At 30.9% G+C, this 18692-nt stretch overlaps 1 protein-coding gene across 1 annotated transcript in view; it reads right to left on the bottom strand.

The window, feature by feature from the left end:
- Positions 1-18692, bottom strand: part of LOC143084163 (uncharacterized) — a 120744-nt gene that overhangs the window by 76369 nt on the left and 25683 nt on the right. Inside the window, exons 29-53 of the mRNA XM_076260570.1 lie at positions 17982-18148; positions 17389-17562; positions 16475-16687; positions 15962-16004; positions 15605-15765; positions 14636-14803; positions 14067-14276; positions 13408-13450; positions 12459-12622; positions 11940-12113; positions 11453-11665; positions 10920-10962; positions 9254-9423; positions 8630-8839; positions 8197-8239; positions 6180-6352; positions 5753-5926; positions 5044-5253; positions 4443-4646; positions 3710-3880; positions 2961-3179; positions 2382-2424; positions 1584-1747; positions 668-841; positions 292-501 (exon numbers count right to left, since the gene is read on the bottom strand). Of these exons, the coding sequence (XP_076116685.1) occupies positions 292-501; positions 668-841; positions 1584-1747; positions 2382-2424; positions 2961-3179; positions 3710-3880; positions 4443-4646; positions 5044-5253; positions 5753-5926; positions 6180-6352; positions 8197-8239; positions 8630-8839; positions 9254-9423; positions 10920-10962; positions 11453-11665; positions 11940-12113; positions 12459-12622; positions 13408-13450; positions 14067-14276; positions 14636-14803; positions 15605-15765; positions 15962-16004; positions 16475-16687; positions 17389-17562; positions 17982-18148 (3938 nt within the window). The remainder of the gene's footprint in view (positions 1-291; positions 502-667; positions 842-1583; positions 1748-2381; positions 2425-2960; positions 3180-3709; positions 3881-4442; positions 4647-5043; positions 5254-5752; positions 5927-6179; positions 6353-8196; positions 8240-8629; positions 8840-9253; positions 9424-10919; positions 10963-11452; positions 11666-11939; positions 12114-12458; positions 12623-13407; positions 13451-14066; positions 14277-14635; positions 14804-15604; positions 15766-15961; positions 16005-16474; positions 16688-17388; positions 17563-17981; positions 18149-18692) is intronic.

The raw sequence follows: 18692 nt of genomic DNA, 5'->3' as shown, positions 1-18692 counted from the left end.
AAATCAAAACATTTATTGAAGCCATTTTAACAACTGATCAATCCATAAAGAGTCAACACCAGTTATTGAAACCTGTAATTTCTGCTTGGTAAAAGTTAACTAAATTTTGTTTACATTTTTTCTGTTGATATTATTTTTGAAAATCTAATTTATAGCTGTAATATGTAAAATATTTTGCAATGAGTCCTTCAAGACAAATCAATGATGGTATAGGTTTTGCCATACAATGCTCATTCTACAAAATTAATAAACTTCAAATAGCCTGATCAAGTGTTTATCATTAAACCTTACCCCATGTATAGTTAAGAAGTGACACATCCTTAGTTAGTCTTTCTAGTTGTATCGTCAGTTTCTGTTGGCAGTCGTCTATTGACAAAGAAGCCATTAAAGTCCTTCCTACTTTATCTACATCAATACAACAGTCCACAGTAGAACAAGTGTAGTCCAAGTAACAACTTAATGGGTCTGTCAGGTCACTGAGAGTGACATTCCTAGTGCATACTGAAAATACAAAACATTAGTTATACTGTTGGCATGGTATCATAATGAGTCAATCGGGTCACTCAGACTGAATTCCTTGTAATTAATGAAAAAACAGATTCAATACTTAGTACACATTAGACAAAATGCATATGAAACATTTTTTGTATATTGCCAAAAATCTTACAGTTATTCCAGCCTTGTTGTGAAGGTGTATAAGGATTACTGGATCTACTACATGATGGAGATTTTAGGTAATATGATAATCCTAGATACTGGAATAGTCTGGAGGCCATGTTGTCTGATAGCTGTGATGCTGGAGGTATCATGTGATCTGTCATCCAATCAGACAAGGAGAAATCTACAAGAAGAAAATATAAGATTTGTATTCATTAGCATTGCATGACTTTTTCCATTCAAATATTTACAAATGTGTTCTAAAGAATTGTTTTAAACTTTTCCCCTACGTACTTACACGATGCATTGTTATTCATCTATTGATTTATCTTTTTTGGTTTGGAAAAAATCAAATGAGTAATAACTTGGTAATTATGATTAACTTTAAGTTGTATTCTTAGAAAGGAAATACTTTGGTGGGTGCTCCGATCTGCTTACCCTACCAGAGCACATTAGATCACCCCCTTTATGATGAGTTCGTATTGCTCCCTCTTTAGGTTTCTCTGTTGTGTTATGTGTACTTTTATTTGTCTGTTGGTCCTTTCTTTTTATATGGAATTGTTAGTTTATCTTTGACTTGAATATTCCTTTGGTATCTTTTGCCTCTTTTTTATGGCTCAAAAAATGTTCTGGTTCTTAAAATCTTAAATATGTAGAGATGACTTTGAAGAAACTATCTAGAATAACAGAAAATATTGAAAAAGCTGAAAAAATACAGCAAAAAAATAAAAGAACAAGACCAATGAGAACAGAGGCACAAACAACATAATAGATCCAAGTTCCAAAACAAAAATGGAAACTAAAGTACGGGGATTTAAAAATTTACTTTTAAACCAATTGGTTTTAGATAGAAGGGTATGTGTTCTCTCTCTGTGTCGCAGTAATATTATAGAATTGGTTACAGAACATTGTAAATTTATACTTACTTGCCACACTGAACCCTGTATCCCAATCACATTGTAGAACTGGTAACAATACATTGTCTAGTATAACATAGTTCTGTTCACAAGATTGCTGACTCTCTGTACATACTGATACATTCATAGACATCATGTAGGAATGCTCTTCACTTATCTTTTCTATGGCATACCTGCAGAAAAGTCACAGTATATTTTTCCATTTTGTTTGTTATGAAGACACTTTGCATGTGCACATGGGTAAAAATCAATAAAGGTTTCATTGTATATTAAATTTGATTAAAACCTATAACCTGTCAACAACAATTAAGCAATCAGATTTTTATTGTATCAACCTGCCTACTACTGTTGACTTCAGTCCTGCAAATCAAATTTTGTGTGAGATATGAATACTATCATTTCAATTTTTGAATCAATGTATATTTTCTGTCATACAAGTGAGAGGTTTAGCTTGCTATAAAACCAGGTTCAATCCACCATTTTCTACATAAGAAAATGCCTGTACCAAGTCAGGAATATGACAGATGTTATTTATTAGTTTGATGTGTTATATCATTTGATTTTGCCATTTGATTAGGGACTTTCTGTTTTAAATTTTTTCCAGAGTTCAATATTTTTGTGATTTTACTTTTTGAATACAAATACCACAATAATATGAAGGCACACATATAAGCAAACATTAGTTTCCTTGAATCAACATTCATTTAACAGACACATTGCATGTTCAACACTACCACAATTTCTTTTGTAGTTTTTCTTCAAATATAAACTAGATTTTTCTTATCACATTAAATGACTAATACTCACGAGACAGTAACTACTCCTGCTATAGAAAACTGGCTCAACTTTCCTACAACATAAATCACTTCATAATAAAATATTAAATTTTCAAAGCAAAAAAAATTATTTTCAATTATATAACAAGCACATGTAAATACCTAATAGTAATATTCAACAATGTTAAACCAAGCAAAAAGCAGAACATCTAAAGAAGCTTTGATAGTTTGTTAACCTTAACCTTATTTATTAGTATCATGATTTTTTTATTCTAATTTGCAAATATTGAAACAAAACAAAGATTTCTTTACCATAAGATTGAAAATACATTCTTATTCTTTTACATATACTTTAAAAGTACAGTTGAAAAATATTGTTAAAAAAAATCCAAAGAATCTGTGCAATGGGAGATAACTTTATAATTGTTTGTAATTCAGGGGAGATAATTAAACTGGAATATCAAACTTTCTTAATATTTGATGGTTAAATTCTGTCAAAAATAAATAAACAAAAAACATGAGGTTTCAAATATTTATTTTTATGTGTTTTGAATAATGGATTTCTGATTTTCAGTAACATTCTTAAAACACATTCTTCAAAAAGACTCACCAAATTCATACTTGGCCAAAGATATATTGTGGATGTAGTTATCTATTCCAACACTGACCACAAACTGACATGGGTTCACTATAACTCTGGTCTGGAAGTCTCTGTCTAACTGGTCAGCATGTAGACAACACTCCATGCCAGTACAAAGGGAGGTAATCTGACAGGGAATTCCAACATCAGGTGTCGACGTCCAGGATACAGTAGTGTTAAGAGGACAGGCTGAAATTCATTTTTAATCATATAACTGTTGCTGAATTCTAAAATGCCTATCACAATTTAAATGTGAAGCTTAAAAATTCTTTTGGAAATGATGTATGACTACATAGATGTTATCATCATTTAAATCTCTTCAACAATAAATGAAGATCTAAGAAAAAATGCGATAGAATCCTGAATTTAATTATTTTTCTTATAAGTTTTATTGTAAATTTGTTTAAGCTAAGTTAAGACAATTGTGTTGGACAAGAAAACATATGAGACTCAATATATTGAATATTTTAACTTGAATTCAGATTCATCTATCTCCAAATACCAACATCCTAGATCAGAATGGTCATAATATTTGAACAAAAAAGGTAAAACCCGCCAAAACCTTTCTTGTATGTAAATGTCCATAGCAGATTAAAAATTTACAATGATTTACAGAACAATGCCATAGTATGATTCAAAAATCCAAAGATGTGTAAAATTGGAAATTCTATAAAACACAACCAAAGGAGTACAATAATTGAATAAAATATAAATTGTACCATCAGTCCAGACAGTCTGGTTGAACATGGCCGTATTCTTCCGACACTCCTCCTGCTGTAGATATGGTGAGATTCCAAGTTTCTCAAACAATAATGATTTGCCAAAATCTGGTAAAGGAGCATAGGGATTCATGCCATTGTGTGAAGCTTTCCAGTTTCTTAGTGAAAAGTCTGAAATGAAAACATGAATAAAAGTAACACTTTGCTAAATTTGGGCATTCAACGCACTTTAATTAAACATTTGATCTAAAATTGTATTATTATTTTTGGGGTTAAAGTAACTTAATTTGTTACACACCTAAATATAAATATATAGTTTTTATACTTACTTACTATTATTGGGTTTAAAAAAAACATCCAGATTAATTGCTCTGCTTGAAAAAAATTGAGGCAACTATTTTTTTCCCCCATCAACATTTCACCATAAAAATTGTTTGTTCAATCTACAACTTGAGTTAGTCTCAATTGAAAACTTTTATTTCTGCACATGTGAAAAATGTAACATAGTTTATCCATGTCTAGGGAAGAACTCAAATTGATTAAGCATTACTTCCTAGATAACAAATGTGACAGCATTTTGTGAGTTATTTATTTTTATAGTAATATAATACTAAGATTATGAGCACATTAGACAATAGGCAAACTTACAACATAACTGAACATTAGTCTTCAGAAAATATTCTCCACTCCAAAATTCTAGTTTTCATTCAAATTTCTTACAAATTAAACTTACTAGCAATATAGTAACTGTTGTCCATAACACATAAGTCTTTAGGTAATCTGCTTTTGTTAAGAACTATAGTTGTATTACAGGGTTGACCATCTTCAAAACATTCACTCATATTGAGGCTCACAACATAAATTCTCTCCCCTGGTAAATCATCTATAGTGAAGGACATATGGAACACACCAACTAACCATAAATCTTCTTTCTGGCCTAAAAATCCAATATAAACAATGTCAGGAATAAATATCAGTAATTGTATGACATACATGTAGGACATTAAGTGCCACATGTGAAACAGGATCTGCTTACCTTCTAAGAGCACATGAAATCATCCCCAGTTTTTGATGGGGTTAAAGTTGCTCAGTCTTAAGTTTTTTATTTTGTGTTTTGTGTACTATTGTTTGCCTAATGGTCTTTTTTTTCTATTTTAGCCAAAGTGGTGTCTGTTTATTTTCAACACATGAGTTTGAATGTCCTTCTGGAATCTTTTGCATCTCTTGACATCTTAGACAATAGAAATTGCTGTGACATAGTACAAGACACTTTTAAAATTTACTACAATCAATTAATCAGAATTTTATATATAACATTTTTATGTAATACCTACCCCATTTGTAGTTAGTGAGGGAGATGTTTCTTCGGAACTTCTCTATGCCTACTATCAACTCGTATGAACATGGATCAATATGTAGGTAAAATCCAAAGGACCTTGGAATGAAATCCACATCGACACAACACTCGATACTGGTACAGTCATCCATCAGGTGACAGGAAGTAGGATCAGGAATGACGGGCAATGAGACTGATTTGATGCACGCTGAAAAAAGATTTATAAAACCATTTTTTTAATTCATTCATGAATTCACCTTTCATCCAAAATAATATAATTCTGCCACAATTCATCTACAATATTCTGTTTATGCCCTTTTTTAATTTTGACACTTTTTGGTACATGTTTGTATATGAAATCTTGAGTATGCCTAATGTAGTTAATTCTAGAAACATTTGAGAATGTATCATTTTTCTATTATTACACAACACTTTATAGAAGCAGACTTTGAAAAAAAATTGACAAACCCATATTTCTTTCATACATTAAAAGTCACCAAAAGAATTGTACCTTCGGTGATTGTATATCCCAGTTGTTTATATAGTCAATACAATTTGACTGAAGGAATAGCAAGGTTGCAAAATAAAATAATCTAACTTTCCTCCAACCTTAGAATACACTATCATGCACTGAAATAGAAGCTAATCATGTAACAGACCTATCGGAGTACATATCAACCCTCAGCATGTCCTCTGTGAATACTCACCTTTATTCCATCCATTAGTACTAGGTGTATATGTGTTGTCACTGCGTCTACACTGTTGAGTATTGAGATATGAAGAGATAGTTAAGTCATTGAGTAAGTATGATATCATCCAGTCCTTTAACTTGGCTCCTGGTGCTAGGCCATACTCATTGTACCAGTTGGATAAAGAGAACCCTGTAGTTATAAAGTATAAGATTCACAGAAGGTGAAGTCTGAAGCTAAATTTGTTGCTGCCAAAAACAAATTTGGTTTTAAATTTGTTATTTCAAGGCCTTTTAAAGTTGACTATGCTGTATGGGCTTTACTCATTGTTCATTTGTTAAAATTAATTGTTTTTCTTTGTCAGAAAAACCCAAGACAATAAAAGTTAAACAATTGTCAAGGGTAGTTTCAAATTCTTCTAGTCCAACAACATGAATATAATTACCTGAGGGTATAGAATGACTTGACCAGTCACAATGTTGTTTAGGTAGTTTGGTATTCTTTAATACTGTGAACTTTTTGTCACTGTCACACTGTGGAATGTTAGTCTCGTAGCAGAACATCACCTCTATATTAACTAAATACATTCTCTCTGTCTGTAAGTCCTCTATATTGTACCTATTAACAAAGAAATTATACACAGTTCCTTAAATCAATTTCAAATAAGTTGTTCCTTACTTTTTTTCATTTTTATCTCTCTTCTAATTGAATTGATTCAAGCTGCAATAAAAAGTTTGAAAACATTTTCTAAAACATAAAAAAAAATTCACAAAAAAGTCAAAAAGCTATAAAAAGAAGGGAGAGTTCAGATCTTAACGAAAACAATTACAGTGACTTGACTGTAAGTGTTGCTATCCACCAATTGCAATTCATTCAAAATTTTGACCAAATTGCAATTTGTTTTATTAAACCAAATTGTTCAACTGGTCAGAAATTTGAACCAACTAATGTAGAAAACCACAGTCAAGACTGAAAGTGCAAGGTGATAATATAAAACATACTTACAATCCTATAAGACTTTAACTCCACTTTATTGATGGTATTTTTAAACCAGTCTATCAATCTGTATAGTTATATTATAGCCATTACCATACTAAAGGTGAACTGTTTTATTTTTAATTGCTATAAAAATGTCCAAACTAAGCTTTTATATAGTTTTTCTTTCGAAAAGTATTCTATATTCATAAGAATCACACATTATGTGAATAAAAACATTTCATATTCAGTAAAATATTTGTGAAATTGCAATATGTTTGTAGGAAGGGGAGATAATCTTTTTTGGTTTCAAAAAATCTTTATTCAAAAGAATAGTATTTTAGGTTATCTCCACAAGGAAACTTATCAATAGCATATAGTTATTTCACACATATTTTACTGAATATATGATGTATTATTTTAAATGATATATGATTCTTATAAATATAAAATCCTTTTCAAAAGAAAAACTATATAAAAGCTTAGTTTGGACATTTTTATAGCAATTAAAAATAAAAAGGATTTTATATTTATAAGAATCATATATCATTTAAAATAATACATCATATATTCAGTAAAATATGTGTGAAATAACAACATGCTATTGATAAGTTTCCTTGGGGAGATAACCTAAAATACTATTCTTTTGAATAAAGATTTTTTGAAACCAAAAAAGATTATCTCCCCTTCCTACAAACATATTGCAATTTCACAAATATTTTACTGAATATGAAATGTTTTTATTCACATAATGTGTGATTCTTATGAATATAGAATACTTTTCGAAAGAAAAACTATATAAAAGCTTAGTTTGGACATTTTTATAGCAATTAAAAATAAAACAGTTCACCTTTAGTATGGTAATGGCTATAATATAACTATACAGATTGATAGACTGATTTAGTAATACCATCAATAAAGTGGAGTTAAAGTCTTATAGGATTGTAAGTATATTTTATTTTATCACCTTGCACTTTCACATTTTGACTGAACAATTTGTTCAATATTTTGACCAGTTGAACAATTTGATTTTATAAAACAAATTGCAATTTGGTCAAAATTTTGAATGAGTTGCAATTGGTGGATAGCAACACTAACAGTCAAGTCACTGTAAACCTACAAGAGCAAAGGGTGAAATATATAAGTGTCCACCTATCTACTTTTATTTAGTATATATATTAACTAGAGATTTCTGCATGCTCAAGATTTTCCTTTACTTTTCTGACTTATGAATCTCCATTTTTTACAGATTAACTATTAAAATATGAAATGAACGCCTTTCATGAACAATTGGATGGAGAATAAGGGTAATTTCTTTACTACTTTGATATAATGTTAATTCTAATATCTAATGCAATTTAGTTTCCTTACACATCTAACCTACAGAGTCCAGTTCTGACCATTCAAATGAGGTCATAATCAGAATGTTAAGAAAATTCTTATATCATATATAAATATATAACTTCCAAAAAAAAAAAATCACTCACCTAACTCTTACAACGCCTTGCATGCTGAAATAGTGATCTTCTCCTGAAAAAAAAATCATAACATTGTAATGTAAAGCATATTAATACAATTTTTGTTTATCACATTTTATTCAATCTTTTAATTCTTTCCATTACCAAAACATCAAGACAGAATTATACCTTAAGAATAGACTAGTCCGACAGAAAACCAATCTATCCCTCTGTTGAACTATGCTACTTCATAAGGAGGCTAGGGTAGTATACCTGACCTAATAATGACTTCACAGTTCAGCTAACAAGCAAGCTAACCAAAGATATTACCTTTCGCTACACACTCAATGGAATCCGCTGTAAAAGAACAAGTTTTATCCTGAACATGCTTGAAAGATATCCACCAAACATTATCATCTATAATTCCCCCGACAAATGGCTGGAAACATCATAGTCACCTTACCCCATTTAAAGTCATTCAATGTTCTGTTATACATAGTCTTCTCTATACCAATACTGAGTCTGTTCTCACAGGGATCTAGTTGGAACATTACTTCAAATGTTTGTTGTAAGAACTGGTTATAGCTACAACAGGTCAGACCAGTACAGACATCAGAGATGTGACAGGCTACCTCTGGTTTCAAGGTTGGCAAGGTCAGGTTCATGGAACAATCTGAAAGTAATTAAAAGAAAATACAGTACTATTGATTATAATGCCAAAAGGTGTATCTTCTGTTTTATTGTTATCCACTGAACCAAATACTTAAGAAAATTTGAAAAACAAAACAGTTTAGCAAAAATCATTGAAAAAACAGACCATCTTAGTCTTATATTTATTTAACTTTTTAAAACATTACACTTCAGATAAAGAGCTCCAACACTATATCAAAGTGGCATTTGGTTTCTCATATATCTGATACAAACTTTAGAGTCATTTTCTGATTTACTTAACTATTAACACAGAGGAAGGGAGGTAACAACCTTTATTGGCATACATCAAAACATTTCTTTCTCATTTTATGATATACTTTGATAGGGCATCTCTGGCTTTATGTTAGACAACTACCTGAACTGACCATATCCTTACCTTGTGACCATCCATTATTATAAGGATGAACACCCCTGTCACATTTGTCATCTAGGAAGTAAGCAGCCAGGTTTGTTTCTTCATAGAGCTGATATAGCATGAACTTTGGTAAGGCATCTGTAGGCTTAAACCCCCTGTGTGATAACCAACTATACAGGGAAAATCCTAGAAAATAACAAAAATACTTTGGTAAGGCATCTGTAGGCTTAAACCCCCTGTGTGATAACCAACTATACAGGGAAAATCCTAGAAAACAGCATAGATATTGTTATTTAATAAAATAGGTAAATTCATTCTTCTGATTAATTCTACTCAATCTTAGGTTTATCTTTCTCCTGAGGGCATGAAGTTATAAATATTCAGAAAGGTTCAAAACTTGTAAGAGCATCTGGTTTATGTCTTTAGCTACTAAATCTAACAATCTATGAGATTCAAAGTCTTTATTAAACATGTGTTTAAAAAATTGAGAATTCATTTCAAGAAAACATATGTTTATTACCATTGATGAAATAATCTGACTTCCACTGACAAGCCTGTTTAGGTAGTAAATGATTCTCAAAGATAACCACATGAGACTCCACAGCACCACTGGCTTCAAAACTGTTGGTCATGTTCATGTTGATAAGGTACTTCTTCTCTTCATACAAGTTGTCAATGGAAAATCTGTTAGTAAAATACAGTCAGTGTAAAGAAAATGCAAGATCACTTCTTTTTTAAATTATCTCCTACATATAAAACAAGTCTAATAAAGAAATACAAACAATGCATAAATTTGTAAGTGTATCCTAGAAGCTATCTGACAGGCATGACAATAAGACGACAGTTTGTAACCAATTATCAATGGTCTATCACAAATATTTATTCTAAAATTAAACTAAAGGATCAATGCAAGATGATTGCAAGTACATTTCCTTAATTTACAAGAAAAATCACACTACTGTATGTCTTGGGTCATGTTACATCTACTTCAGACCAGATCATGATGGTGATGAATGGCTGTTTGATGTCTATTGCCTCAGACAATATCAAAATATTTTTATTGTGGTTCAGTAGAAAGAATAAAAACTAATATAAACATAAAGAACCAACTGTTTTAAAAGTTTTACTTAAGATAGAAAAAACAGGTGAATCTGAGAGCTACTGCTCACTGATGATACCCCCGCCACAAGTGGATAATATTAATAGTGTAAAAATATGCAAGTGTTCAGTAAACAGGAAGTTGTCCAGTGATGACTCTGAAAACACATCACACAGTATAGCTGACTTCTATTAACCCTGAAACCAAATTTCAGAAATCCTTGTATTGTAGTTCCTGAGAAAAATGTGATGAAAATTTTCAACTTGGCTATCATGTGTTAAATCATACAAGTGTTCAGTAAACAGGAAGTTGTCCAGTGATGAATCTGAAAATGCAACAGGAAGTTGTCCAGTGATGAATCTGAAAATGCATCACACAGTATAGCTGACTTATATAAACCCTGAAACCAAATTTCAGAAATCTCTGTATTGTAGTTCCTGAGAAAAATGCAACAAAACATATTCATAGGACTGACAGACTGACGGACTGACGGAAGGATGGAAGGATGGACAGACAGAGGTAAAACAGTATACCCCCCTTTTTTTAAAGCGGGGGTATAATAAAAAAAATAATAATGTATAGACTTACTCTATTAGCATAACTCCATACAGGTCAAAATATTCCTGTTTTCCTGAAAGAAGATTACACAAATTAAAGATGACATAAACATAGCAATAAAGGGACATTTACAATTGCCTTAAATTTCATTAATTTTTTCAAACTTTTGATAATTTTGAAATATTTTTTTATCCCTTGAACATCCTATTTGTATATATGGATGATAAAATGGTCTATGAGAAATTAAGTTAACTTTATTTGTGTTGAAATGTCTATATGTCTTTTGCTTTTTCTGTTCTACAGTTGCTGTCTCATTGATATATAACCCAATATAAATAAGAAGATGTGGTATGAGTGCCAATGAGACAACTCTTCATCCAAGTCACTATGAATTAAAAGTTAACTATTATAGGTCAAAGTATGGACTTCAACAGCCTTGGCTCACATCCAACAGCAAGCAATAAAGGGTCCAAAAACGACTAGTGTAAAAAAATTCAAACAGGAAAACCAACAGTCAAACTTTTTTATTTATTTGTATGCCAAACCAATTAGGTTTTACTCACCCCACTGGTAATCGAATAAGGTCAGTTCAAAGGTCAACTTCTCTATCCTGACTGTCAACATGAAGTCACATGGATCTATCTTGACCTCTGCCTCCATGGAGGTACTGAGCAGTCCTATATCCATACAACACTGGACATCTGTACAGGTTTGGTCAATATAACAGTTTATATTGAATGGTAGAGCCTTCAACTCAGACATGTGGGTACTACATTCTGTAAAATAGTTATGTTATTTGTATAAAGTTTGCCATAGCTGTGCATGTTTTCAATAAATAAGAATCTTCCCAATATATTGTGTACATTGTAATTCGGAAAAATATCAGTCCGTTTTGGCTTATAAGTTTAAATAGAATGATACAATTACAGCAATCAGAGGGTAAAAAAGAAATCCATGTTAAAATTTTAAAACAAAACCAGTCAAATTCTAGGTGCTCTGTAGAAGTAATTTTAGTCCTCATTCTGGTGTCAAATTATGTTTTAAACTAACCTGTTCTCCACCCATTGAGAGGTGGACTGTACGGAGAGTTATATCTCTGACAAGCTTTGTCACTGAGGTAGGGAGCTACACCCAATGTCTCCTTCAGTTTAGATATTTCGATCGGAGATAATGCACTGGTTAGATCAATGCCATGCTCCTTTCTCCACCCTGACACAGAAAACTCTGTCAAAAATTAGAAATAGTGGTCAAATTTGTTAGAACATAAAACCATAATTTCTGATGTTCTCAAAAATACCAGTATCAACATTTAATTCTAAACAACTTTTAAAATGATAATTCAAATGTTTTGTTAAATGTCTGTATTTAACATATGTTTACTTGAAATTAGACTTGATATTTCAAAATCCTACTACTTGGTCAAATAACAGTATTTACATAGATACTTTATTTTTTTCTTCTTCAAAAATATACACCAATGATACCAGATTTTATAGTAGTGACTGGTATTATCTTCAGTATTTTAGGCTGATCTGAATAAACAGACAGAAAAAGTTGTTAGACTCTTACTTGGATTAACAAATCCAGTCTGCCAATCACAAGGTTTCTTTGTAAGTTTAGTGTTGGAGAATATTGCTTGTGTAAACATGCACGGTTCTGATGATTCAAAACACAGACTGATGTTCAACTCTATCATATATTGGTGGTCACTCTCTAAGTCATAGATGGCATAGCTGGGGGAAAAAAATGTAAAATTAATACCAGATAGTTCAAAATCTACTTTCATTTATTCAGCTCCAAATTCTTATCTTGATATCTTTCATAATGCCCTATATTTATTTCAATTGTTTTCTGAATGTGGAGATCACTATTTCTACAACATGTTTCTTGGATTCTTTGCAAGTTAAATAAAACATTCATGTATGTCCAGTGACAAATGTTTCAGATCAATATAAGATGACAAAAAAGAAAATAAAGCACATCTATTACAATATGGGACTCCTCTCATAAAATGTTTGAATAAAATTGATCATAAGTTTTGATCTTATACGATGAGTGTTTTTACTCTTTTGGTTTTTTTTTTCTGAAAGGAGAGGATGTTATAAAACAGGATTTATTTAAATTTGAAAGATCATGAGAGATTGAAATTCCTGATTAAAATGCATACATGCAGTTGGTAAGTGGTTGTCGTTTGATGATGTGGTTCATAAGTGTTAATCAATTCTTGTTTTTTATATAGATTAGATCGTTAGTTTTCCTGTTTGAATGGTTTAAAACTAGTCATTTTGGGAGCCCTTTATTGTTTGCTGTTTGTTGTGAACCAAGGCTTTGTTTTGAAGGCCGTACTTTGACCTATAATGGTATTCTTTTACAAATTGTTACTTGAATGGAGAGTTGTCTCATTGGCATCATACCACATCTTCTTATATCTAAATATAAATTTTACTGTATTTAAAGATTGAGTGATCGTTGGTGGCTTTACGTCGCATTAGCACAATTTAAAGATAAATATCCTTACTCTAAGCGGAAGACTTTATCCATGTACAGTTTGTGAGCAGTGGCTGTAAAATAAATAAGGTAAAACAAGATTAATTTATATTAAGGGCAATTAAGAGTCAAATTAATTATTTGAAAATGCACTAGATTTTGTCAAGCTAGCAGAAAAAATATAAATATGCAAAATAATTTAGGGCCTTGATTGTTTTTAGTCAAGAAACATTTGACATGCTGCTAATTTTCATCATTTCAAAGATATAGTTTCAAGTAAATGATTACAAAAAGAATAGATGAGATGTAGAGTATTCTTCATTGAGACAGAATCCCAACCACTAACAAATATTTTCATTGATCAACTCTTTTCTAACAAACTACACTTTTTAAAAGTTCTAGATATATTTACTTTGGTAATATGATATATATGTGGGATACAGATGGTTTTTTTTCTAACAAATAATCCCTAAATATTTCTTTCTAATTGATTGATTGTTGGTTGCTAATTAACGTCCTGTTGCAATTCTTTTAAATTGTTAATTAGGCAAAACTAAATGTCAAATATCCTTTAAATTAAATTGTTGACTGGATAATTGTATTTAAAGTGAAATTGTAAATATATGCAAACTAACTTTGCTTAGAACTCTTAATTGATTTGAAGCATTTTAAAATAGACAGAAAACTTACCCCAGTCAAAGTCATACAAGGAAACATTAAACATGAGGTTCTCTATACCAATGGTCAGTCTCTGATCACAGGGGTCAAGAGTTAGGACAGCATTGATAGAATGACCTATAATGTCTACATCTAAGCAACAGTCCACAGCAGTACAAGATGACAGCAGTCTACAAGACATTCCATTCTGGAGAGATGGTATCACTGTTGTTACAGGACATTCTGTGATGAGAAAGGGAAAAGCATAGTATGATAAGAAAACGTATAGACAGCATATCCTTGTAAGATAACATAGACTCAAAGACAGACAATTCTGTTCAGTAAATATGACCCGACAAGTGTAAATATCAGAATCCTGCAAAAATCAAGGTACAAACCTGACTGTGCTCTCATGTAAAATGTATCTACTGAATGTTGTCATATAACAAAATACAAATTAGTTTAAGGAGCAGGAATGTATGCAGGCTTTAGCAAAACAAAGAAATCAAATATCTCTCAAAATACTAGTTTTTCTCAATCATAGGAAAATTGGTATCCACATGAACATATGAATCCACAGTACTTTAACTCGACTTCCTTACCATTCTTCCATCCCTGTACAGCAGGTGTATAGTCAGTTCTGTTACATGGTGTTCCTTTCAGGTAACCAGCCACACCCAGGTCTTTAACCAACTGCAGAATAGCATACTCATGCAGGGTGTTCCCAGGAACAAAATGTCTCTCTGTCATCCAGCTTTTCAATGAGAACCCTGTAAAACAAACTTTCTATTATTCTGTATGCTTCTACTATATTGGATGACATTTAAATTTGATTTCTTGTAGCTATAAATGGTTTTCATTTTACAATGAAATAAATTTAAGTTGCTGCTAAAATTTAAATAGGTTTTCCTGCAATAATATTAAAGAAGCTGGCTTGTCATGTTTTGGATTTTTTGTCAGATTTTTGGAATCCTCTGGTTTTATCCATTTGAATGCCTTGAATAAATTTGCCTGGTGACCCCCATTTTTCTTTTTGTAAATCTTTTACATGTATCATGATAAGCCATCTGTAAAAGTCTTATAAAATTTTAATTATTTTTTTATAGTTTTTTAGAACTGAAACTTGTCAATGATAAAGCTATGAAAAGTCAAGAGAGAATATTTTCCCGACAGAATTTCAATGGTTAATATCTCGAAAACAAGCACGGTGACCTATATATTTTTTTTTGCTATTTGGATTCCTTTATTGATCCCCTATCAATATAAACTAATGTTTTGAAACTCCCTTAAATGGAAATTTAGGGAAAAGGAAATGGGTTTAATATACATGAGACATACTACTTCTCCAATATATATGAGGCTGTGTATTTATTGCTGATTTTCATCTTGTTAGTTGCTTGAAGGTCCTCCACAACTTTTTTACAGCAAGGTAATGACTCACTGTACCTTTTTAATGTGCATTGTTAATAGTAATAATACTGAAATGTTTAATCCAATTCATGAGACAATTCCGATACAAAAATAATTAATCAGTCATTTCTATTTACTCCGTCAAACAATTTGCCACTGACCTGGTATGTTATAGTCTCTGTTCCAGTCACACTTAGGTTTAGGCATCCTGACATTCTCTGCTATGGTCCTATTGATCACACAATAGGTAGGTTCCAGACATACACTAAGGTTGACTGACAGCAGGAATTCATTGCTACTCTGTAACTCATCTATGATGTAGCTGAAAATAAAATTAGGAAAGTAAATATATGACAAATCATTCACAAAAAAATGAAATGTTCAAAGCAAGTAATTTTGGAACAAACAAAGTATCTTTTTTTATATCACCAATTTAGTTTGATAAACATATATATATATATTTCAAGTGATGCAGCTATGAAATTTTCTTAAAATTATACATTGGATAATTCACTCACTCAATTTTTAGCACTCCATTCATGTAAAATTGTCTTTTCTCTCCTGCAAAAAGAAAACAAATGATCATAGTTGTGACTGTTCATATTCCAGATTATTTCATTAAAAATGGTGAGGTACTGAATTGAATTACTTTTTAGAGTATTACAATAAGAATTTCATAATCTTTTATTTCTACTGTTTCAAATTGTTATGCTTGATCTTACCGGTATTTCTGTTTGTGTGTAATTTTTTTCAATACAAATAAAAAAAAATTTCAACAAAAATCTCTGCCATTTGCATTTAAGTGATATTTATTCTATTTCAATGTAAAATATATGCTTATTCTAATATGGCTGTGAAAGCATTAATAACTCCATCTTATAACTAGGATATCTATCAAACAAAGTTTTTAAATGTTGGTATTTCAATGACCATTTTGTTCTTTTTATCTCAATTCTGAAGCTGTAGATTCAATTTGACAAATACCGTACTTTATTCAGAGTTATACAAAGTTTTGAATAATATTTTTTTACCATATTTATAACCAATCAGTGAATGATTATGTGTCAGCTTCTCTATTCCAACACTCAGAACAAAACTGCAGGCATCCAGTTTTATAGAATACACAAATGACCTGTCTAGTAAGGACATTTCTACACAACATCTAACAGCTGTACATGTGTCCTCCACTATACAGGTTGTCTCTGTCTCTTTCAGGTAGGGAACAGATATTGGTGTTTTACATTCTGAAAATATACCAATTACACTATACTAATGTATTATATGAAAAAAAAAATAATGTTTCTACAATATTTGATGAGGTGTAAACATGACCAAGGAGATATCAGGAAATTCAAATACAAGTTAGAAAATATTCTACTACTTGGTCCAGAAGGAATACAATATCACCTCCACACTCCTAAGCATGTTAAATTAAAATTTTAAAATACATAACTGGTAAAATACTCAACAGTTAAATAATCAAAGCACTAAAAGTCCTGGCAGTCATGCAAAACTATAGTGAGGTAATACAATGGAAGCATTTGTTCTTATGACTTTTTTTTTAGATATATGGTTAAAGTTTTTTTTATTGGTTTGCTGTCTCATTGACTATTACCCCTTACATTGTATTTATCCATTAGTGCTGGCTTCAATAATCCCTAACACATTGTAATTACAATATCTCCTTCCACTAAAATATGTAAAACTCATATTTTTTGACAAGGAAAAACATATTAACCTTAACTTGAGAACTTAGGTGTAACATTTTTTTATACTTCATATGTTTTCCTGCTGTTCTGCCGATTACAAACTGATTAAAAACTAACTCTTCTAAGTAAAAACATTATATTTGGTTTTTATGATATCAGGTGTTTCCCATGTGATTCCATACACATGACACCCATCTCTAATTAATAAGAGCAAAGAAAACTGAGAACAATTTTACCTTTCATCCATCCATCAAAGTTTGGTCCCCAAGGTGCTACCTGTCTATTACAAGATGTGTCATGTAGGTAGGGAGACAGGTCTAAATATTCCATCATCTGGGATACAATATACTTTGGTATAGTTTTGCTTCCTTTTAGGTCCCTTTCTGTCAGCCATCTTGACAGGGAAAATCCTAAAATATTTCAAGACATCATAAATAAGGTAACAGAAGGCATGATTCATCTGTTTTGTGAGCATTTTGATCAAAAAGCATAAAACATTATTCCAAATGGTCAAGAACTGATAACTCATCATTTCTGGTCAACATTGTATTCATAGTTTACTTGCATGTTTTTTACATAAAGTAAAAGCCTACTATTTTGCAATTATTTATTGCAATATTTAAACTCAAGTTTTTTGCATATAAATTTTACACACATCTTATACAACGATCTCGGTTCTTAAAATCAGTGTTAGTAGTATTGAAATTTAGTCTCTCCTCTTAAATAAAACAGTTCTATGGTTAAGGGCCTTTATAAACAACCTTCATTCAAAAAAATACTAATAACTACTAATAAAGCTGGTTTGATATTCAAGACAGCCATAGTGTACCTTGTATATTGAATCCATGTGTGAAATTGCACTGCATCTTAGGTATCAAAGAATTTTGAAGGATTACAGCTGATTCTATAGCACATGGCCCTTTAGATTCAAAACATACACTGATGTTCATGTTTACAATATACAGGTTTTCTTCTGATAAATCATCTACTGTTAATCTGTAAAATATTTTAAATGGACATTTACTCATGTTTATTTAAGACAAAATAGATACATGTAGTCAAAAAAACTAAATTAAGTCCCCTGAATGTAAATCTAATGTAAAAAGAATCTGTCATTAAAGTGTAAAATGTAGGTCAGAATGACACGATTTCTAAGTTTTTTTTTGTATTTTGAAAGAGAAACATATCAGTAAAATAATCACTGTTATACCATTCTGAATTCATTGTGTATGTTCACTGTCCAGTGGTAAATGTCTCATGCATATTCAGGTCAAGAACCAATTAATTAAGTAGGAAGGTTTAATAAAGTAAGTAAAGAATTTATATATAAATAGAGATAAGGCTAAATCAGTGATTAATAAAATAAATATTTGCAACAAAGTCTCTGCTACAAATTAAGCCAACAGTCTAAATAGATCTTACAAATGTATATTCATATTTCAAAATTGTGGCCCGTGTGAGATTTTATTCAGCTTTTTGTCTGACCTTATTGATGATAGATTTTTTTTTGCAAAATATAAAAGATAAAGTCTTCATTTAA

Source organism: Mytilus galloprovincialis, chromosome 7 (genome assembly GCF_965363235.1).
Source record: "Mytilus galloprovincialis chromosome 7, xbMytGall1.hap1.1, whole genome shotgun sequence".
Lineage (NCBI taxonomy): Eukaryota > Metazoa > Mollusca > Bivalvia > Mytilida > Mytilidae > Mytilus > Mytilus galloprovincialis.
This window is presented reverse-complemented; position numbering and strand designations above follow the sequence as displayed.